Source organism: Clytia hemisphaerica, unplaced genomic scaffold (assembly GCF_902728285.1).
Source record: "Clytia hemisphaerica strain Z4C2 unplaced genomic scaffold, Clytia hemisphaerica genome assembly, whole genome shotgun sequence".
In the NCBI taxonomy this organism is placed as follows: Eukaryota; Metazoa; Cnidaria; class Hydrozoa; order Leptothecata; family Clytiidae; genus Clytia; species Clytia hemisphaerica.
Genome location: NW_027104612.1, coordinates 255,099 through 277,921, shown reverse-complemented (window position 1 = coordinate 277,921; position 22,823 = coordinate 255,099). Strand labels below are relative to the sequence as shown.

Sequence of the window (22,823 nt, the reverse complement as noted above, 5' to 3'; positions counted from 1 at the left end):
ACTTACTGCTGATCAAACTTGTTAAATATGCTTCTTAGAGTATCATTTAAGGCGTTATCTCGCCTCTCTTCGGCTTTCGTCAACTGTTCGATCATTTTGACGATGAAATCGGTGTAAAACCTTTTGTAGCCTTTCTTTTGAGATTTCAGATGATATTCCTCTGGAGTAGATTTACGTAAAGCGTCCTCCGGAACTTCCAACTGGAATCGATTTTTACCTGACAAAACAAATTTATAAATATAGTTACAAATTAATCCATTCGGTATTGGACTTTAAGGTACTTGCGGCCTTCATGATTGCGACTATTTGATCATGTTTCTTCGACAAAGATCGCGATTGCCTGGTACGGTTATGGTTCTCGTTGAGTAGTTCTGTTAACTAATTCTTTGGCTTGGTTCTGGAAATCCGATTTTTAGGGCAAAAAATTGAGTTTTTTTTTTCTTCGCGACACGATTAAATGATGGCAAACCAAAACGAACAAAAATTCTTACCATTTCCCCAATAGTGGATATTCTATGAGAAAAAAAAGAAGAAAACTATTTGTTAAGATGGGCAAGATGAGAAAAATATTTATTAAGGGCTGAGCTATGAAGTAAACATAAACCTGACTTGTTTTATTATAGACTAGGGTCTAATTCTGGCTGAACTTTGCTTTCTGATAAATTTTGAGGAAGTTGACTTCGCGCCATCCAGTCTATAAAAAGCTTTCAGTATACCCCGGGCTATTGGTTGATTGTAGCTCTTCAACCAAGAAAACACAAACAACCTTAGTTTTTGCTATAAGATTTTAAAGGTATTGTTGTACCATTTAACAATCATTTCTAGTAACCACAATTGCCCAACACAGGAGTTGCTTAAAAGAGGGAAAGGTTATAGGGGGTAAAATGTGGATTACCCGAGTTAAGACTGACGACGCTTAAATATGGATTTTGGAATAGTTCGAAACATTTTGATAGCATTTTCTTATGAACAGGCTGCAAGATTAGATCTCCATCGCTTACATTGCCAGGTGTCATTAGCAACGTCTTTAAAAATAAAATATGATTTCTAAAGATCTCCTATAAATATAACTAACAAAATTCCATTGAAATAGGAGAACAGTTTAATTATTTAATTTTATAGCAGTAAACAAATTTTCAATTTTTTGCCATATCTGACAAGTTGTACTATTGACTATGTCAGGGGTTGAACATTTCAAATTTGTGATATTTATAGTGAAGCTGAATGCTAAATCGGCTCCCTCTCAATCGAATTTTGACACGATACAGATTTGTTTTCATCGCAAAAAAATCTCATTTCAAATATTTTCAAAATGAAGAGTTTCGATGCAAGCAAGTTTTTAAAAAATTGAAAAGAAGTATGGTTTATCATGAGTCAAAATTTTTCATCTTGTGGCTTTTTTGTCACTCTGTAAGTTTGTCAGTAGTTTTGATTAGTTATTATTTAAATAAATTTTGAGAAATCTAAATCCAGATGTTCGCTTTTTGTGCAAAAGATTTTCGCTACGTCTTAGACTCAGCTTTACCGAGATACGACAACAACATTATACCTCCCGAATAATTTTACGTGGATCGCCCGAGCGGTCTTGTGAACCGGTTTGGTACAGACCGGTAACCCAACTTTGTTTCAGCGTTTATCTAACGTAACGTGGACAGGCATCCATAAACGTCCGATTGACGTTTTGTGCAAAGCTATCTATAGTACGTTATCGATGTACATAAATCTAGGAATCTTTTTTCATGAAGAGACTCGACAATCAAAGAAAGCAGACACAGAAATAAAATAATGTGTTACCTTGGAACCTTCTCTTACATATTCCTATTATTCATAGGTGTATTGTGCAAGTTTCACTCCAGCATTTTTCGAAAGGAGATCTGATGGTACGTAGAATTAGTTCTGTTTATGTCATTTCTGTAAAAAATATTCCGAAGGAATATTCGGGACGAAGCAAGAACAACAGTCTAAACCGTAGAGACACTTTTAGTCTGTAATGTAGAACGTTTTATACAAGATAAACCTGGGCAAACCTCTTAAATTATAATCCTAGTACAAAATAAAGAGCAAGTAAAAAATCACTTTAAAGTCAATGAAAAATGTCATCCTGTCACTAAAACGTTCTTTATCTAATGAAATTTTAGAGAAATCATGCAAACACAACATCGATATTCTCAAGGACTCGGAACAAGTCAAAATATTCGAAGAAGAAGAAAACAGAGAAAATTATCCAATGAATTTTTTCTTTACCCCCGGTTTCCCAAAGATAAGCTATCCGGCAAATTTGACGTGCACGTGGCACATCAAAGGAAGAAACGGAACAGGGCTCTTCAAAATCCTTTTCGACTATGTGGACGTGGAATATAGCAAAGGTTGCCATTATGATAAAGTACGCGTTTACAAGAAAGGATTCGGTCAACACTTTTGGGAAAAGGTAAATTGTGATTGATATTCTGAAAGTCTAGGCTTTCAACTTTGTATTGTAGTAAAATGGACAAAAACATTCACGGTAACATTCACGAGCTTTTGTATCTACCCTTTTGAGGACGTCAAAGTAATTTTTATAGTTTTAAGACGCAAAATTAGTCAGCCAGGATCTATACAAATTATAATCAAAAAGTTTTCCCCTAAGGAAAATCGCTATACAAACAAGCTATTAACATTTTCATGGTAGAAACTATCTCACTTTTGTGGTCAACATTTTGGTCAAAAGACTATAACTTTCAAAATTAATTTCTGCAGAACCTGCAACTTATTATATTCGAGTTTGAACTATGAATAGCACTGCCTTGTTTCGAAGCTAACTTTTAATAGAAAAATATACTATCAATGCCTTGTTGTTAAAATGTGAACATCTTGAGAGGTATGCTAATTTCTGACCCACTTTTTCAATTTGCGGGTTAAATTTCTTTTTGTTATAGGTTGGAAAAACAATGTGCGGGATGATGTCGGATTATCGGATTGAATTTATTGCCGAATCGGTATTCGTCCTAATGGAATCGGATGACACAATTGACGGAGCTGGATTTAATGGAACCTTCAGCTTGGATTATCCCGAGAGTAAGGATTTTCATATTATTACATGCCCGACGGAACAATCGTAAAAGTGGGCAGGCTGAAGGCTCAACATGAGATAAAATTTGCAAGGAATTTGAGACAAAAAAATCTCATTTCCTCAAAAGTCGGGAGGCTGAAGTCCCGCCGGGCCTGTGCTGTATTAAGATCGCCAATCAACAAACATGCAAAAAGATTCTTTATAAAGGCTCAAAAACCTCATTAACAAGAGTTTGCAGTTGAAGATGAGACTCTGGGATTCATGGCAATTCCTAATTCTGACATCCCCTGTTGCAACGTATGATTTTCTTTAAATACAAAGGATATTACTAACTGAAATTTCAGAACTTTAGAGTGATCGATTCCCAAAAAGACAATTATTTAGATTCATTTGATTTCCAGACATGCTGCAACTAGTTCATTCGCTGTTAGTGTGCTTTCTTTCTTTGCTTTCGTGTAGGAACCATCTCAGAGTAATTAGTACTAGTTCCATATAGTAGCACAAACGAGAGTACTCTTGAACTAAAGCACTTTCGAATTGAAGACAATAGAGCAAGTACGTCGGAAACATGCGAAGGAGTGCGACGCTCGTTACAATTACAATTACAAATCTCTTCATCTGATAAGTTCGACAGGGTCTAAAACCACCTATGCTGAAGTTTTATACCCCAAATCATCAAAAATGATTACAGTGTCTTTCCTAAACCGTTTGGTAAAACAAATCCTCCAACATTTTTCTTAGATAAGCCGATTATCAAATGTATTGGTCTTCTTAACGATCCCCAATGCTCGAGACAAATCACAGTAAAGAAACTTTCATCAATCAATTTGATATGCCAAGCTCAAGGAGATCCAACACCTGTCAGCCAATGGATGCGCTGGGTCAACGACACAACTGAGAGAATCGAAGACAGCATTTTAAAGGTGGTAACACTTTCTTAAGAACAATTCTATAAGAACATGAGCCTGAAATTTTGCCAAAACCAAAAACCTAATCAAACTGACTTCAAAACTAATAAACTAAACGAATTAAGAACACGTCACTAAAAGACGTTCAACATAGTTTTGATTGTTTTGGCTGAACAACCTGGTCATATCAGCAGATTCCTCTCATCCATTTAGAGCAGAGCGTGGTGTGCGCTGAATGGATGATCTGTTAGATTATTGTTTCCTCGCACCTCTTTTCCAAGTCATCATTGAATAATTTGTTGATCGAAACTTTAGGACGAGAATACGGATGGCAATGCAATTCTACACAACATCAGATTATCAGATGCAGGTTTTTATCAATGTTCCACACGAAACAAACATGGCCATGAAGAACAATTGATTGAGCTCACTGTGGAAGGTAGGAAAATATTTTGGGTAAAAGGTCAGCCGGTAGTAATGTCTTTTTGAAGTAAAAAACAAGAAAGTTTCTAACACTTTTCAAGGCAAAAGTATTTCTACACAAAGTACTATAGTGAGGTCTGTTAGCACAAAAATACTTAAGATGGTGATTAAAGCATGAAATTTGGCACAGATGATCCTTAGAGGGTCTAAAACTTAATTTTAAACAGTAACACCAAATTTTGCCACCAAGCCACCTGCCAGATGACGTCATCAGGTGGCTTAGCAAAAATTTATTTTTTTGAAAATATTCAAAATCTGATGGTATCAGTGGGAAGAGCATGACATGCTGATGAAAATCGAGGTATAAAACATGCCTTCAAAATCTTCCTATCAAAAGTTATGAAGGTTTAAAGTTTCGTGATGACGTCATCATAAGCCTTTCCAGGCAAAACCTAAAATCCTGTAATAACGGAACTAGTTGACCAAATTTAGTGTTTTATACATGAATCCATGTATAATCTTCAATGAAGTCAATTTCTATTTATTTCTTTAGACCGTTGCATTTGCAAGAAATACATAGAAATGGCGTGGTTCGACTTCCCACCCTATACGCCCTACGTAGACGGATATTTGAAACGGCGCGAGGTCATCATCAAAGGCATTTTCTATGAAGTCATCCAGAAAATGGTTGATGATATCTGTGGCACTTGCCCTGTAAGAATTTTTGTAGATTCTGTTTAGATTTTAAAAACGAGGTAAGGGCTGTTTTCTTGCAATTCAGACTAACGAGTTTTTTATTTGTTAGCTGTTTAATGAAAAGCGGTTTTCGTTTGAGAGGCTCTTACGGAGACATGCAATGATAGAAGCCCTCCCCACTGGGGAATGGGTCCTACTCCTTACAAAGTAGGAATTCCTCCTTTTTCAAGTTGGAACGCTTAGCGCTGTCCAGACACCGCTGGTTCTGTGCACGCGAGACACGGATACCATGATGCATGGTGGTTGACACCACACACCAGAATGTCTGGCAAAGCGCCCACACTCTTGTATCAGATAAGTGGTACCCAATTCCCCTCACATGGTATGTGTTGACCCGGGCGAAGGCATGTTCACTTGCCAAGTGAACCGTAGCACTACAGTGGGAATCGAACTCGGACCTCCCACGCAGGAGTTAAGAGCGATGACCACCACACCACTACGCCATTCGGAGACATGCAATATGCATAAATAATTTTAAATTTAATATTGGTTTCAGTTGCAAGGCGAGACAGTGATTGTGTGGAACAGACAAATGAACATGCTGAAACCCATCGAAGTGTTCGAGAGGGACGTTCAACAAAACCAATTCAGTGTTGCTTTTCCGTTGTTGATGCACCGTGATATACAATGGGAAAGGTATATCATCTAGGTTTTCAAAACAAAGTTTTGAAAGAAATTGGATCATTTTCTAGAAATCTTGGCCAACTCCATCGAGCAGCTCAACTGGCCTCATTACTCTTATTGGTCTTGCTTAGTGCTTGGTTAGCAGTTGAAAGTTCGGTACGGTAAAATATCGAGTTGCATTGCATAAAGTTGTCGTGGTATTTCCAAGGGGGCGAAAATAAAAACCAGGTGAAGAATTATGTAGTTAATTTGTCAGCCTAACGTATCAAAATTGAACGCTTAATATCTTATTATCAGTTTTTCACTGATGATTGGTGCCTGAGCACCATGAAACTCTGAGTTTGAAACATAGATATTGTGTCAACTCTTTAAAGTAACGCTCCATTCTCTACAATATCTTATTAGCATCAAAATATTGCTTTGTATAATTTCTTTTTAGGTTTAAGGAATTATATTTCTTGCCCGTCGTGGATCATCCAGGATACGTGTATTTGCAAAAACGATTGACAGGCGATAGTCAAGCAATTTTCCGAGCATTGGCGCCTTGTACTGTCATTTTTATCATGTTGTCATTAATCACCATATGTGCTGGTCAAATTATGTGGTTCCTGGTAAGTTTCTCAGCGGTCACCTCCTCCAGTTTGCTTTATCCAGTTTTAACCACTTTTAGCTTTAAATCTTTAATGCTGATTCAATTTTTATAGGAACTGCGGTATAACAAAGAAGAATTTCCACCGACAGTTCTACAAGGATTCAGTCAAGGAATTTGGTGGTCTTTTGCAACCGCTACTACTGTCGGGTAATTGTAATGTTTCCTTCACAAAAGAACGAAGCGATGAGTTTCGATTTATAAATATATATTGGAAGTTTATCGTGGCTCAGATCACGAGATTTACGTTTGGCTACGTTTCGAGAGATTGTTCTCCCATCATCGGGCGGCAATGTGGAGGATGTTTTCTCCACTATTTGTACTAATAGACCTTAAGATTACCCATATTTTTTAAGCGCAATTTCCTTACTATGAAAGGTGTGAATCCCGATGTGTATTTATAACTGTACGTGATTTCACTACATATAAATTCAGATAGATTGAAAGATCATCTTTGTATCCAAAGAAATATAAACTTTATAAATAAGAACAGGGTGCGGCATGTCAAAAGCTCTGTAACGCTCATTCATATTAGAGACGTTAAAACTTTTAATAATGTCTCCTTTCCATATCCTTTCAGTTACGGTGACGTTACACCACGAGGTTTTCCGGGACGTGTTTTCAGCGTTATTTGGATATTCGGTGGAATCATAATGGTATCCATAACTGTGGGACAGATGATCACATCATTGACTTTACAAAGCATCAAAACCAAAGGAACGATCCCTGTTGACACAAAGGTAATGCCAATACACGGGTTGAAAAATTATATCAGTGCAGTCAAAACTTTATCGCCGTGTTACTTGCTTTACAACTTACAGCTGATAACTATTAGTGTAAATAAATTCGAACCAATCAGAAATAAATGTCATGTAACAAGCACATGAAAATTTCGAGTTAAAGCGTGATTTGTCTTCAAACATTGATTTTGCAGCTGCCTGTGTATTCAAAAAGCATTCTGTATTGAAAAAGTCTGGATGGGTAAAGTGGTAGCGGATGTGACCGTGAAAGCATCGACTGGTCCCATGTTTCATTTTTAACGAATTAAAAGGTTTTTGTAATTTCCTTAATCAAAAGTAAAGTTTATCTTTAACTTCTAGAGTATTTTTGAACTTACATAGGTTGGTGTTTTGAACCAATCAGACTCGCATTACTATGCTGTCCGATTAACAAACGCTGCCGTAAGAGGTAAGTCTAAAAATGAACAAAATTTTTCTTTCCTTTGATAAACTAAGTAAGTTTGCGACCGCAGTCGAGGGCGACTCGAAGGCTCCCTTTTCGTATAGCTGTTTACCCGAAGGTAGGGGAGGGCGCCACTCCTTTCCCTGGATTTCTCCACTAATAATGCAGAATAACGTAAATGCACGGTTATGTATTTTTGACTTTTGTTTCAAAGAGTTGATTCTTTCTCGTGCATTCAAATAATACTTTTCTAAGTGCTAAGAAAATACTTTTTTTTTCAAAACCGAAATGAAGATAGAATTATCGTATAAATTTTAAAATTTACGCACTAAAAGACTAAAGATTTGAAAGGTTTTCTTGTATCATATTTACAGAGTACGACGTAGTCCAGGAACTGGTGAACGACGTTCAGAACGGGAGATTGGATGGTTGTTTAGTGGATGCATATGTCGCCGATTTCAACTCCAATTTCCACATGTTGGAAAAACAGGCTACGTTTACGGAACGAGAAAAGAAATATGGTGTGGTTTTCAACGAGTCCGTCATTGATCCAGCAACGTATAATCTTTTTAATATGTATATGAAATCCAACGAACAGCTTGTTCAAAACGCTATCGATAGAAATACTGGAGATTTTCCGGTAAGAATATAGAATGTCACTTTTATGTAATTTTCACTTCACGAAAAAAATGATACTTTACTTTGGGCAGCTTTGGGCCAATTCTTTGAGTTTAGCCAATTCAGTTACTTAAAAATTGTTCTTATAAATTAGGCGTGGCTTATTTTGTTGACTGCTTTTTTAAACTACCCAAGAACCTCCAACAACCTCAAAGAACTTCCAAGCCACATCCATTACATGTATCTGACGAGAGCTCCGATCTTTAAAATCTTCACAGAAATGTTTCCTGATTTTCTTTTGTCGACAATAAATGACGTGAGTCGACTATGGATTCTTTTTAGGTTCTCGTTAGTTCTTGTTAGTTCTCGTTCGGGAAATAATTAGATTTTTTAAAATGTGTTTGTAAATTGTAATTTAACTCACCTATGGAATATTAATTGCAGGAAACATTGGAGAAGCAGATTGTGGACCCTGAAAACAATGCTTTTCAAATGGCTTTGGTCAGCCTCGTTGCCATGTGTGTCGTGTTCGGATTGGCTGGTATCCTTTACGATTACGCTTACAAACAACCGAACACAAGATACCTGATGGAGATGCTGGGTATGTCAATACATAAACAATAGCACTCGTGTTATATTTACTGTCGATATTACAAACTTTATTTAAAGGGCTTATTCTCAAGGAAACTAACTAAAGTTTGTTGTCACATCAGTAATTATGGACTTGTTAAAACTATTTCAGTCGTTTTCGCGGGGCACCAGCCAGTCTACTTATGAAGAGAGCAGAAATTCGGAATAAGGACTTCCTTGTTTGTGGCCTTCTTGATTTTTCCAAGACATTGGAGAGTCCATAAAATAATCACCACCAAAATATTGCCTTTAATAACGTCGCTTCAAAGATATAACGTTGTTTAAAAGAACTATTAAAGGCTAAACGAATCTTGTAAACGAATCTCTTTTCCACAGATTACAACATGATTGAAGAAACTTCGGAAGTGTACGAGAAAGCACACGCGTTGAAGAAATTGAAGAAAGAAACTCTTTATGGGATGGAAGATATTCATGAAGGGTTGCTTCAGAAAATGGAAACCATCAACCGCAAACATGACACTCAACAAAAGAAATTCAAAGGTACATTCTTGATATCAAGTTTCTTCTAATTGAAATAGATGAATGAAGTCTGTAGTCAAAATACTCTAGAAATCACGATCTTTGAAGTTCATATTATTCATAATATTCATTAAGTTATAATCTGTGTCTCATAGCATTCCCACCAGGGAATGGGGAAGGAAAAACTTTGCTAAAGATTATTTTTATCGTCATCTTAAACTGAACCTAAGACTGTATTGTTCTTTAACTTTCATTTTCATTAGATTGGGAAGCCCATTTCAACGTTCACAAAGATGAACCAATTTTACAAACAAAATTTTGACGAACCTTGCAAAAATGGCCCTTCCATTTTATATCCATACAGGGGGTGAAGGAACATTTCCAGAGAGCAATCCGAGAAAATTTATCAGGGGGTGCTTTTTCATTTTTCCAAAGGGGTATGTAGTTATTCTAAAATTTCCAGGGGGTGAAAGACTGATTTTAGTTCGTCAACCCTCACTTATAGGTATGAAAAGAATCTTTCCAACGGTTTTGCTAATTTTGCCATTTTCCAGGACATATCCACGCATTTTTAATAATTTTTTTTTGACTTGAAACGGTTCGTCCACCCCCTCCCCCTGTATGTTTTTTTAATGGAACAACCCAATGAAGGACTGCGTAAAAAATATTGTAATAATCTGTGGTTTTTCGCAGTGTATATTATTTATCCTATATTATGGTTTATAACTTTATAGTTTAATTTCATGTGGGAGATGCACAATTCGCACAGTTTCAATTGCAATATCACTGTTTATTGATTGTAATCAATTATATTTATGCACAAATTAAATTTTCGAATTTTGTCTATTCTGAAACTATACCTACAGCAGTGTATTTCTTTACTCACACAAGAGGAAAAACTCTTCGTTTTGCCATAAAAGAACGATTTTTCTACAACAAGAAAACTGACTTTTTGAGAAAACACTTGTAAACACAAGTGCTATTGCATTAAAAGGAGTCTGCTAAATTGCGTGGGTTACGTGCGTATCGTGGGTTGGTGGGTCAAAATATCTCGTGGGTTCGTGGGTTCGTGGGTTCGTGGGTTAAAATTGCTCGTAACCCACGTAATTTAGCAGACTCCATTAAAACTGATCAACTTACAGTGTACCCCAGTCTCTTCCTTTGTGTCTTTAGATAATTATTCAGTTTGTCATTGATCAATTCGATGTCGCATTGCGCGGCGTCATAATCATTGTCCACACCTGTAAAAGAGAGCGAATGAAAGAGTGAGCGAGTGAGAGCTCATAATACAATAACAGAAACTTAGTGTGGTCATTACTGAGAAATATTGCCCGAAATGAAGTACGCAACAACTGAGCTAGCAATCAATGTCAAAAAGACTACTAAAATGTTTCCCCTTACTATATCAAACTCTCCTTCGCTAAAAAGAGTCTGAATTGTTTTTACTGCAGGAAGAATAATCAAAGAAACATGTTTTACTAACTTTAACTTGTGTTACAATGGGTTTTACAGTGGGTCAGGCAAAATTTATGTCGGTCGGAACTCGAAATTCGTTGATAAATGTTATATTCAATCTAGTATTTGCTTGAAAACCATGCGGTTCGAACAGCCAAGGTAGGATATATTTTACCTATTATAAGTTTTTTTCACTGAATTCAAAAAATCTTGAAATGGACACTGCCTTCTAAACTTTCAAAATTATCTCAAAATTGTAGAGAAAGCTTAAGAGATTACCAGCTTCCGAAAATGAAAATATCAATTTCAACCTAACATGTCAACCTAAACATCGACCAGAAATGGCGACCACGTCCAGCGATCCGATAAATTTGGGTTATAGAGTTTTTTTCTTTTCTCCAACAATGTTTAAAAACTCCCCTTTTTAAGGAAGTTTAAAATTCATGCTCTAACAAAGCAAAATGTAAATTTCAAGATGGGGCGGTACAAAACAATGAAAACGATTATTCAGCATAATTAAGCTATAGTTAGGACGAATATTTTCTAAAATTTTCTAACATCTATCTTTCGAAACTTTTACGAAGATTTTCTTTAAATATTCGATATTTTTTCAACACTCAGGGCTTAGTGTCTTGTTAGTCAGGCTTCAATTTTAGTTGGCTGAAATAAAAGTGTGATGTGGTGCTGCTTGATATTTCCATGGACATTCCTTTTATGTTTTGATTATGTAAGCTCTTCTAACTCATGATTTATTTTATTTCTTATTTTATTTATTTTTTCAAATTATGTACGGGATCTTTCATTTCCCAGCGAGTTTAGGCTATTTTGAATTTCGTCGATTTCAAGCCTCTTTCTGACGACAGAACATGGTAACAGCTCTATCATTGCGTTTTCTCTGGTACACAGGTTTTATCAAAATCCAAATCGCTCGAACTTATTTTCGGAGGCGACGTGACATTCTACGGACCGATAGATTACCATTTTCAAAATGGAGATTGCAGTTACGAAAGACCATTCCAAAATGTCAAAGAAGTTTTTGCCGAAGGCGATTTCACAATGGTTAACTTAGAGACTACGCTCGGAAATATCGAAGAATTAAAAGATAACACAACAGTCAAGAAATTGATCAGGTTCACATCTGATCCACAAGCCTTGGAATCTTTAAGGTAAGGCCGATATTCTTTTATATTGAAAAACAAACCCATAGCCAAGCGTGAGAAGACTAACTAGCCCCCAGGCTATAAAACCTAAAAGAAGAGGTTCCCAGTCCAAAAATCATACATTCTTATGTTCCACCAAGTACACGTTTCTTTTTACATAAGAACCAATTATATAAGAACATAGGACTTTGATGGCCAAAACATTAAGAACAAGTTGAGAACATTTTAAGGCTTTGCGGACTCGAAAACAGCCAATTTCTTAGCAAAATTGACAAAAATACACAAAAATGGGGAAAATAACATGCTAAAAACATTTTTGGGCTTGAAACTCAAAAAGCTAAGAACATCCGAAGGTTTTAATAATTTTGGTCAACTGAGCAAATTAGCTATCCCCGGGCAATCAAAGAAAACAAATGACTATCAAAATCTTTCATTCCCAAATAAGATCTCAATCAACTCTTAAATCTAGAGAAATTTAAAGGAAATCGACTTTCGTATCGTTTTGTCTTTTAGGAAAGCCGGTGTATCAACGGTGACGGTTGCCAATAACCATTTATTGGATTTCGGTGAGAGAGGAGTCAACAACACACTCAATGAAATCAGAAAGTATGGTATAAAGCCTTCTGGATACAGTATCGGAAAAAACATCTATGAATATCAAGTGAATCAATCACTGATCTAATCAAACAACTTTGATCAGACTATTTTATCTAAGTGAAACTTTAAAAACCCGGGTTCCGAATTAAGGGGAGGACGTTTTTCCAAAATCTAAAAAACGGGGTAAGGGGTAAGGACAAACAAGCAACATGCTGAATGGACCTACCTAATGATTAACATCAGATGAAAATAAGAAAAAAGTGACAATAATTGTACAAAAATTCAGAATGGAAAAATAAAGCTTGTGTGTTGAATAATGTAAAATGGTAAGAAGGAATTTCCCCAAATACGAAAATCACTTGAACCATTCAGGCCAAAAAACCTTTTAAGCTGTTTTTGGCCCAAATTTGCCCAAAATAATTGTTCTTAAAAATCTGGCTTCGTCACATTTTGGGCATTGCCATTTTGCATCATTGTGCAAAAAATCAGAAAAAAATTATGAGTCAACATTGAGAAAAGCTATATTTTTTTATTTGGTTAAAGGGAATTTCCCCAAAATACGAAAATCCGTCTTTTAAGGCGAATAAGAATTTCCCGAGAAAAACCACTTCAGTCATTCTTTAGAGAATCTTGCCCTCCATCTTTGTACAAAAAATCAGAAAAAAGTAATAACAGGATTTTGCACAAAGTCCAAAAAACCCTATTTTAGGCAGTTTTTGGCCCAAATTTGCCCAAATATATTTTTTTTTGGAAATCTGGCTCCCTCACATTTTAGGCATTACCATTTTGCATCATTGTGCAAAAAATCAGAAAAAAATAACGAGTCAACTTTGAGAAAAGCTATATTTTCTTATTTGGTTAAAGGGAATTTCCCCAAAATACGAAAATCTGTTTTTTAAGGCGAAAAAGAATTTTCCGGGAAAAACTACTTCAGCCATTCTTTAGAGAATCTTGCCCTCCATCGTTGTACAAAAAATCAGAAAAAAGTAATAACAGAATTTTGCACAAAGTCCCAAAAACCCTATTTTTAGGCAGTTTTTGGCCCAAATTTGCCCAAATATATTTTTTTTCGAAAATCGGGCTCCGACACATTTTAGGCATTGCCATTTTGCATCATTGTGCAAAAAATCAGAAAAAACTAATGAGCCAATCCTGAGAAAAGCTGGTAACAGACGGACGGACGAACGAACGAACGAACGAACGAGCGGACGAACGGACATGGGTTAATTTATAGGACCTCCACCGGGGCACCCGGAGGTAGGTCCAAAAAACAAAATAAGGTAACTTTAAAGCTAAAACCATGCTATTTGGATCAATTCTCCTTGTGATAGCTAAAGATATTTTTCACAAATAAATAAACCGGGGGTCTTATCAAGAACGATGGTGGGGTTTTAAAATTTTTCGAAAATTAATAAGCGAGGGAGACGTTTATTCGGGCCCCTAAAGTAAAAGAAAAGAAGCCAAGTAGATTCCTAAACTTCTCTTTCGATGGTTCTACTATCTCCGTACGAGATCATCCGAAAAGAACTATATTTGTGCTTGACCAATGGTACGTCGACAATAGTTATAAAAAAGTATTCTTTTTACCAATAATAGGAACCGATTATATTTGAAAAAAATGGTATCCGAGTTTGTGTGCTCTCCTATTGCAACAACCGCGAAGGTTGCAAACGTTTAAGGAAAGGAAAAACCACAGGACCAGCCATCTTTAACACAAGAAGAGCAATGAAAGAGATTGATTACGTTCGAAAAAAAGTACAGTAAACATCTGAAACCACAGATTTCTGTAAAGTCCGAAAGGCTAGATGGAGTGCTTTTAGCTTTTCCAAGCAAAACAAGATACATGCTGAATGGACCTACCTGATGATGAAAGTTAGATAGCAATGTGAGGAGAAAAAAATCAGTCAGAAAATATAGCGTTTAGCGAAAATGCATAATGCAATAAATTCATCATTGATTGTTGATGGGGGGAGAGGGAAGGGTTGTAGGAAAAAAATGAATAGAAAGTACTGGTCGCAAAAATCAGTTTTATTGACAATTGAATCATGCTTGATGGTGAGCATTGTTATCATTATAATGTTTTTGTGTGAGAAACATAGAAATACAAGAAAAAAATCTAATGAAAGTCTGCAAAAACGGCGATTTCCGTAGACTGGAGTCGTTTATAATGCGTGTAATACTAATAATACCAATACTAATAATAATAACAAGCGATACTTTTATGGACCTACCTGGTTAATCAGTGAACATTGAAACAATGAAACACATAAGACATAACTGGTCAAAATACAAAAAAATAAAGAAAATGAAAGCATATCTATTGAGAGAAACTATTATTGAAAAAGATTTTTGAAAAAGAAATAAAAAAGCTATTAAGCGCTTTTCTTTATAAAAACCACTATCAGAAAAATGCACAGCTTAATAAATAAGGTTTCCAGAAAAGTCAAACCGTCGCACTCTACCGTGACACTTTCTTCTATTAGAAAAAATAATAATAAAAAAACAATTTGGCTAATAACATTGATATATGCTCATAAATAGTGATTCTTATAGATATAGATTAACCATTACCCCTCCACCGTGACATTTTCATCGTAAAAAAAATAATAGAAATAATAATAATAATAATATGGCTAAGAAACATTGATGTATTCTTATTAAAGTGGTTCTTATAGATAAAAATGCGATTTTTTGAGCCAAAAAAATTTTTTTGCAAAAATCTGCTTGAGCCATCCTTTAACTAAGATTGTACCCTACTTTCATGCTAAAAATCAGAAAAAATTACTGATCTAATTTTTCACAAGTCCAAAAAACCCGTTTTTTAAAGCCGTTTTTTGGTCCAAACTTGCCAAAAAATTTTTTTTTCGAAAATCGGGCTCCGTCACATTCGAGGGTTTATGGTCATGCACCTTTGTGCCAAAAATCAGAAAAAACTAATGAGCCAATCTCGAGAAAAGCTGGTAACTAACACACTAACTAACGAACGAACGAACATGGGTTAATTTATAGGACCTCCACCCCACCGGGGTAGGTCCAATAATAATAATAATAATAATACGGGGTTTAGTTTGTATAAACGACTGGAAGAATCCGGTGTTCCAGCCTTATAGATACAGGGGCTAGCTACGCAGAAACTTGCGTAGCGAGAAAACAATATTTATCAAGCAACAACAAAATCTCAAAACGAAATCAACTCAAATGAAAAACTTTCAATACACAAATGCACACATATATTTTTTCTCAAGAATTATTTTGAGCAGGAAAAATTATAATTGCAATATTGACACTTTTCTTTTGTTTGGAGTTAGTGCACAAAGGTTTCTAGACGACTAAAATTGTTCCATTCATTACTTTTTGCTTTATTTCTACTATGTATAAATTAGTCGTCTAGCTTGCTAGACTACGATTTCCGGCATTTTCAACCGATTTTTTTTTCTCAAAAATCGAACTCGGCCATGTTTTGAGTATTGCGAATATGCATCTTTCTGCAAAAAATCAGAAAAAACTGAAGATGAAAATTCGAGAAAATGTAAAACCACCGGTTTTTCCGGCATATTTCCGGCATTTTCGGCCGGAAAAAAATGTTTTTCGAAAATCGGGCTCCGTCACATTTTAGGTATTGTCATATTGCATCAGTGTGCAAAATTTCATGAAAAAATATAAAGTACAGCAGGAAAATTCAAGAAATACCGTTTTTTCGGCGCAAATCGGCTGTTCCGGCGATTTTTAGAAAGTTCCGGCTTCAAAAATCAGTTTTATTGACAATTGAAGTATGCTTGATCGTGGGCACTATTAATAATGTTTTTTGTGTGAAAAAACAACGAAGTATAAGGAAAAAGTCCGATGAAAATCTGCAAAAACGGCGATTTCCGGCATATTTCCGGCATTTTCGTCCGGAAAAGAATTTTTCTCAAAAATCGGACTCGGCCATGTTTTGGGCATTGCTATTACGCATCTTTGTGCAAAGAATCTGACAAAACTAATGATGAAATCTCGAGAAAATGTAAAAAACCGGGTTTTCCGGCATATTTCCGGCATTTTCGGCCGTAAATGAATTTTTTTCGAAAATCGGGCTCCCTCACATTTTGGGCATTACCATTTTGCATCATTGCGCCAAAAATCAGAAAAAACTAATGAGCCAATCTCGAGGAAAGCTGGTAACAGACGGACGGACGGACGGACGGACGAACGAACGGACAAAGGTTAATTTATAGGACCTCCAGGTAGGTCCAAAAAGTGAACATTGCAAAAACTATTGTTGTTATTGTTTTCGAAAATTCGCAACGCGTCTGATTGGTCAAGCGCTTAACTTCTATTGTAATGTCACGTGAAAGCGGTAGGATTTCCTACCGAACTACGGCACACTTTTCAGCCAAAGCCATATCAGCCATATCTAGCCCTTCGGGCTTTATAGGTCTGTGTTCTAGTCGCGTCAACTTTAAAAGGCTCGTCAAATCATGTAAATTTCAGGGCGTCAATCTAATGACTTTAGACATTCCATAGCGGTAACCTCAACACATTCCTTGTTCACACAATTTTACTTTTTGTGCAAGGTCAGAGAAGTTTATTGCTCATTTTCGATCCATATCTACAGAATTTACATTGGTACGTTGACGTGAATCAATTTGTAAAATCAAAAGTTGCATTTTCAGGTCTTCAAAACAAACTCTTTCTTGATTCAACTCAAAGACCCACTAAAATCCAGTCACCTCTGTAGAGATTTCAACTTCATCATAAAAACAGTTTTTTCCATGAAATATTTCATTGAAATTGGGTTATTTTGGCTAAGTTTACCTGATCTAAACTATTTTAATATTTTCTTATCCCCAGTTGAAACCGAACGCACTGATCGTTTATCTGCACCAAGGAAAAGAATACGCTATTGTGTCAGGAAAGCAAGAAGGATTGAAAGAGAAATTCGAAGAAATTGCAACACAAGCTGACGTTGTAGTTGAATCACACACGCATGTCACAAGTGGACATTTTTACCATAATAAAACACTGTTCACTGGACAATTGGGAAATCTGCTGTTTCCACTTCACCATCCAACGGTTCGACGTTGTAAGTATTTCCTATGAAGATTCATCTGAAAGAAATTTCCAGGTGAAATTGCTTTAAAAATCTTCAATCTAACTATAACATGTTCTAGTACTTCGGAATATACGTTTTTTATAAGAACAATCTATATAAGAACAGAAGGCTTCGATGGCCGAAATTTTAAGAACAAGTTAAGAAAATTTTAAGGCGTTGAGAACTCTAAAACACCCGATTTCTTTTAGAAAAATGGACAAAAATGCTCAAAGAATGGTGAAAAAAGAACATTTTCAGGCTTAAAACTAAAAAAGTTAAGAACATCCGAAGGCTTCGAAAATGTTGCATGTACTTATAAAAAACGTGTAGTATTTGGTAGTTCTGATAAATAGAGAATTTCTTGGGGTGTCTAGAAACGTAGTACACTTATGTTATGTTATGCCAATATACAACTTTAATCTAAAATTGATAATGCCCGTATCTTAATTTTTCATAATCTAAATTACAGTCAATCCTATGAGTGACGACGGTAAAAACATATCGGATTCCACCTTGAAGAAGATTGACGATTCGTGGTATATGGCTCAAAAGAACTTTAAAAACCCTTCCGCAAGATCAAAATTAGTAAAACTTCATTTTGGCAAGTAAGTACAATTACAAGATGAAGTCAATTTTACAAAAATAATTTATTTTAAAATAGATTAGTCAATGCCAGGTCAATGCTGCCGTTGATAAAACTTTCAACCCTTCAGGTTTTCTCCGACTCTTTTACAGGAACGGTTTGGTGTCCAGAAAGACGAAGTACATGTACACTTGTAACGAAGTAGACAGCAATCGCTGTTTGTATGTGAAACCTTCATCGAAAAAATGGACGGTCATTTGTAGTCGTGAAGATAAAGATTGTGAAGGAGTCACTAATTGTAATTTCATTGATTGTCAATGACCCGAAACCATCAACAAAGCCTTTAACACAAGGGAACAACTAATCATGTTTAAGTAGCTTCGAGAGTCAATCTATTCTCAAAATAGTTAAATATATTCAGAAAGCTTGGAGAAAGCTTTGCCTAGTGGTGTCAGATCAATTCATTATTTTTAGAATAAACGCATTTTTGTATTTTTATTGTACAGTATTTTCAATTATCAATTAGCATACACAGACACATATTAAAGGTTAAGGTTCAAATATGGTATCCCTAACTTTTTGTTTTCTCATACATCTGTTTTCCTTTCTAACAGTAACAGCATTTTTTAACCAATCCTGCGTACGGAGTCCTTTCACCTCCTTTAATCAGGTGAAAACTCGAAAAAAAAAGAAACATACAAATTTCTCTAATTCGAACCTTCTTTCTCTGTGATTCGAAATTAAAGATTGGCCCCCCTCAGCTAGCAAGCTGTATAAAAGGCTTTACTTCATTCGAGTTTTTCTCTAACTAGAATATAATTCTAAGTTCCTCGAAAAAACATCAACTGAAGTCAAACTCCCGACGAATGTAATCAAATTTCGATCAATAAATGAAACCAAATTGAAGGGAAGAGGTAACGGATTTCATTCAATCTAATCAAAAATTGATTGTTCGATTTTTCGATTACGAATTTGGTGTCAGATTTTGCTTGATGATTTTTATCATTAGTTACGGTCTAATTGTGTAATAAAAATTGTGCACAAAGGCTAGGCGTACAAGGTCCTCTATTTAATTGATAGAAATAAACTTTTTCGGATGGTCCTTGAATTTTTGTTGACGTCAGCAATTACGTCATTTTTCAAAAAGCCTTCCGCAATAACTTTTATTGGCTTAATTTTCAGATATAGGTTATGATGTTTTTCTAAACGAGCATGAAAAATGCTTTCCAACAAGCCCTTTTGAGAAAAAAAATCGTTTTAGCCTGGGAACCTGTTCTGGTCTGTAAAATACACAAACAGGTGCCAACTTTTTGGGTCTGAGATTTAAATCCATTTTTGACCCCAAAACTATAATTGTGCAAAGTCTCACACTGGTACGCCTTTGTGCACAATGTTAATGACTTTTGGCACATTTAGACTGCACTATATCAAAGAACAATGGCAAACATGTTTATCACGACATCATCAAATTATAATAACGTGCTAACCATACTGGTTCAACTTCAGTAGCTTTTAAATTACTCGTAGGTTTAATTGTAAATATCAACAGAAAATTTCTGATATATAAGGTAACTTTTTCTCGAAGTAGAACCTAAATTGTAAATTTTTTAAAGCCTTCAGATATTCACGTAACAACCAAGTATGCAGCTCCAGCCAAATTCGAGAAATTCTGATTCTAGCCTCATTTTGACAACAAAACGAGTTAACACACCTCGAAAATGAATGTTTTCATAAAATGAGTAAAATACTTTCAAATATTTATACAAGGAAGAAGAATGCAAAATTTCAGCCAAATCCGACCATTTCTGAGGCCTCCAAGCTGCCCCAAAGCTTTAGCCTTGTTCTGGCGAAAAACTCATTCTCAAGGAGTGTGCAAAATTCCAGCAAAATTGGATGATTTTTTAAATCTCCAGCCAATTTTGAGGTGTCATACAGACATTCTCAGATTCTAGCTTGACTGAAGTCGAGATAAAGAAGTAATAAGTTGAAATACCTGGTTTTGGGTGGATCGTTCCAGTTTCTCGAGCCTTGCGGTGATCAAACGCCATCTAAAAGCAAAATCATTTTGCTTTTGAAAGCTATAAACTTGTCAAATAGGTGCATGCTTTAAAAAATCTGATCTACAATCGGCGCCGAAATATTTGGCAAAAAAGGGGAATTCCCTCAAAACTTTAAAACCGCAAGTAATTTTTAAGTGCTTTGAAGTACAGTTCGGAGGTAGAGCTTAACTCTGAGTTTTAACATTAGACTTAAGGATCTCAGGATCTGAAAGCTCAAAAATGTTCCAATAAGGCTGGGCTTAAAAAATTGTTGGTTTGCCGTCACCCGACCCTAGATTTTGGAGGTGGGTCGGCCGGTCGGAATTCTTTTTTATTTTGGCAATTTATGAAATTTTCGTCCATGGAAGGGTTAACAGTTTGTTTACATTTAGGTAATTTTGAATAAAAAACAGAAGTGCTAGCAGGGAATTTACGATTCTTATGCTTGAGACAAACAAGATACGAGTTTTGTTTTTTTATTGTTTGAAGTTTTTGAAGGAAAAAAAATCTTCTTTAAAATGGCAATAAATTTTTTTGGGTCGGCAGGTTTCGAGGTAGGGTCGGTCGGGTGACGGCAAACCAACAATTTTTTAAGTTCAGCCTAAGGCAGAGAATATATAGTCTGGAAGCCACTTAACCCCTCCTAAATCGGAAAATCCGATGAAGCAAAGTGGAAATACTGAAACTGCAATTCATGCTTCGACCTTTAAATTCTGAAAAACGTTAAAATACCCAAAATTGCCAATATATTTTGGTGCTGATTGTAGATGACATCGTGTCTCATGTCACAAAGAATACAGAAATAACAAGCAACATGCTGAATGGACCTACCTGATGATGAAAGTTAGTTAGCAATGCGAAAAGAAAAATGAAAAAAATCAGTCAGAAAATATAGCATTTAGCAAAATACACAACACAATAAATTCATCATTGATTGTTGATGGGGGGAGAGAGAAGGGTTGTAGGGAAAAAATAAATAGGAAGTTCTGGTCGCAAAAATCAGTTTTATTGACAATTGAATCATGCTTGATGGTGAGCATTGTTATCAATAATGTTTTTGTGTGAAAAACATAGAAATACAAGGAAAAAATCCAATGAAAATCTGCAAAAAAAAACGGCGATTTTCCGGCAACCGGAAAATTTTTTTTCTCAAAAATCGAACTCGGCCATTTTTTGAGCATTGCGAATACGCATCTTTCTGCAAAAAATCAGAAAAAACTGAAAATGAAAAATCGAGAAAAAGTCAAAAAACTGGTTTTTCCGGCATATTTCCGGCATTTTAGGCCGGAAAAAAATGTTTTTCAAAAATCGGGCTCCGTCACATTTTAGGTATTGTCATATGGCATCAGTGTGCAAAATTTCATAAAAATATATAAAGTACAGCTCGAGAAATTCAAGAAATACTGTCTTTCCGGCGAAAATAGGTTGTTCCGGCGACTTTTAAAATAGTTCCGGCTTCAAAAATCAATTTTATTGAAAATTGAAACATGCTTGATGGTGGGCATTGCTATTGATAATGTTTTTGAATGAAAAAACAACCAATTATATGGAAAAGTCCAATGAAAATCTAGAAAAACGGCGATTTCCGGCATATTTCAGGCATTTTCCGCCGGAAAAAAATTTTTCTTAAAAATCGGACTCGGCCATGTTTTGAGCATTGTTAATACGCATCTTTGAGCAAAAAATCAGAAAAAACTAATGATAAAATCTCGAGAAAATGCCAAAAAACAAGTTTTTCCGGCATATTTCCGGCATTTTCGGCCGGAAATGAATTATTTCGACAATCGGGCTCCGTCACAATTTAGGTATTGACATTTTGCATCAGTGTGCAAAATTTCATGAAAAAATATGAAGTACAGCTCAAGAAATTCAAGAAATACCGTTTTTCCGGCGAAAATCGGCTGTTTTTTCCGGCGATTTTTAGAAAGTTCCGGGCTTCAAAAATCAATTTTATTTGAAAATTGAAACATGCTTGATGGTGGGCATTGCTATTAATAATCTTTTTGAATGAAAAAACAACCAATTATATGGAAAAGTCCAATGAAAATCAAGAAAAACGGCGATTTCCGGCATATTTCCGGCATTTTCGGCCGGAAAAAATTTTTTCTCCGAAATCGGACTAGGCCATGTTTTGGGCATTTTTAATACGCATGTTTGAGCAAAAAATCAGAAAAAACTAATGATGAAATCTCGAGAAAATGCCGAAAAACCAGTTTTTCCGGCATATTTCCGCCATTTTCGGCCGGAAAAATTTTTTTTTCGAAAATCGGGCTCCGTCACATTTTGGGCATTGCCATTTTGCATCATTGTGCAAAAAATTAGAAAAAACTAATGAGCCGATCCCGAGAAAAGCTGGCAACAGACGAACGGACGAACGGACGAACGGACAAGGGTTAATTTAAAGGACTACCTTAGGTAGGTCCAAAAAAATCCCAAAATTTAGCAGCAGGGAAAAATGGAAGTATTGGGGCTAACGACGATACTCACCAACATGAAAATAGCTACAATAAATAAAATAGATCAAATGACTGCAATGAACGAACAGCGTCCGATATGACAAACATGAGAACATAAGTTAAAATATAATTCTTTTGTCAAC

The 22,823-nt window shown here is 35.6% G+C and overlaps 3 protein-coding genes across 3 annotated transcripts in view; 2 read left to right on the top strand and 1 right to left on the bottom strand.

The window, feature by feature from the left end:
- LOC136824294 (DNA mismatch repair protein Msh6-like) overlaps positions 1–22,823 on the bottom strand; it is a gene marked incomplete in the record, with an annotated part of 53,002 nt that overhangs the window by 9,411 nt on the left and 20,768 nt on the right. The window contains 4 exon segments of the mRNA XM_067080461.1: positions 7–217; positions 492–513; positions 10,460–10,560; positions 20,179–20,233. Coding sequence (XP_066936562.1) covers positions 7–217; positions 492–513; positions 10,460–10,560; positions 20,179–20,233 — 389 coding nt within the window.
- LOC136824282 (uncharacterized) lies at positions 1,307–10,249 on the top strand. The gene is made up of 16 exons (XM_067080445.1): positions 1,307–1,410; positions 1,832–1,880; positions 2,139–2,428; positions 2,916–3,054; positions 3,791–3,972; positions 4,273–4,396; positions 4,934–5,094; positions 5,633–5,772; positions 6,200–6,371; positions 6,465–6,559; positions 6,990–7,149; positions 7,531–7,597; positions 7,966–8,231; positions 8,654–8,810; positions 9,176–9,340; positions 9,583–10,249. The coding sequence occupies exons 1-16, from the start codon at positions 1,360–1,362 to the stop codon at positions 9,639–9,641; spliced, it is 2,277 nt and encodes a 758-aa protein (XP_066936546.1). The 5' UTR covers positions 1,307–1,359; the 3' UTR covers positions 9,642–10,249.
- Positions 11,350–18,717, top strand: LOC136824262 (capsule biosynthesis protein CapA-like). Its single transcript, XM_067080429.1, has 7 exons — positions 11,350–11,501; positions 11,681–11,940; positions 12,448–12,595; positions 14,128–14,286; positions 17,362–17,593; positions 18,072–18,207; positions 18,338–18,717. Exons 1-7 carry the CDS (start codon positions 11,451–11,453, stop codon positions 18,504–18,506), a joined length of 1,155 nt encoding a protein of 384 aa, XP_066936530.1. The 5' UTR covers positions 11,350–11,450; the 3' UTR covers positions 18,507–18,717.

Excerpts from the sequence above, each read along its gene's own strand:
- LOC136824282 (XM_067080445.1), top strand. The coding sequence starts at position 1,360 with ATGGTTTATCATGAGTCAAAATTTTTCATCTTGTGGCTTTTTTGTCAC. Across the intron at positions 3,973-4,272 it reads TCGAAGACAGCATTTTAAAG|GACGAGAATACGGATGGCAA; the intron begins GTGGTAACACTT and ends TCGAAACTTTAG. Across the intron at positions 5,773-6,199 it reads CGTGATATACAATGGGAAAG|GTTTAAGGAATTATATTTCT; the intron begins GTATATCATCTA and ends ATTTCTTTTTAG.
- LOC136824262 (XM_067080429.1), top strand. The coding sequence starts at position 11,451 with ATGTGGTGCTGCTTGATATTTCCATGGACATTCCTTTTATGTTTTGAT. Across the intron at positions 12,596-14,127 it reads AAAACATCTATGAATATCAA|GAACCGATTATATTTGAAAA; the intron begins GTGAATCAATCA and ends TACCAATAATAG. Across the intron at positions 17,594-18,071 it reads CCATCCAACGGTTCGACGTT|TCAATCCTATGAGTGACGAC; the intron begins GTAAGTATTTCC and ends TCTAAATTACAG.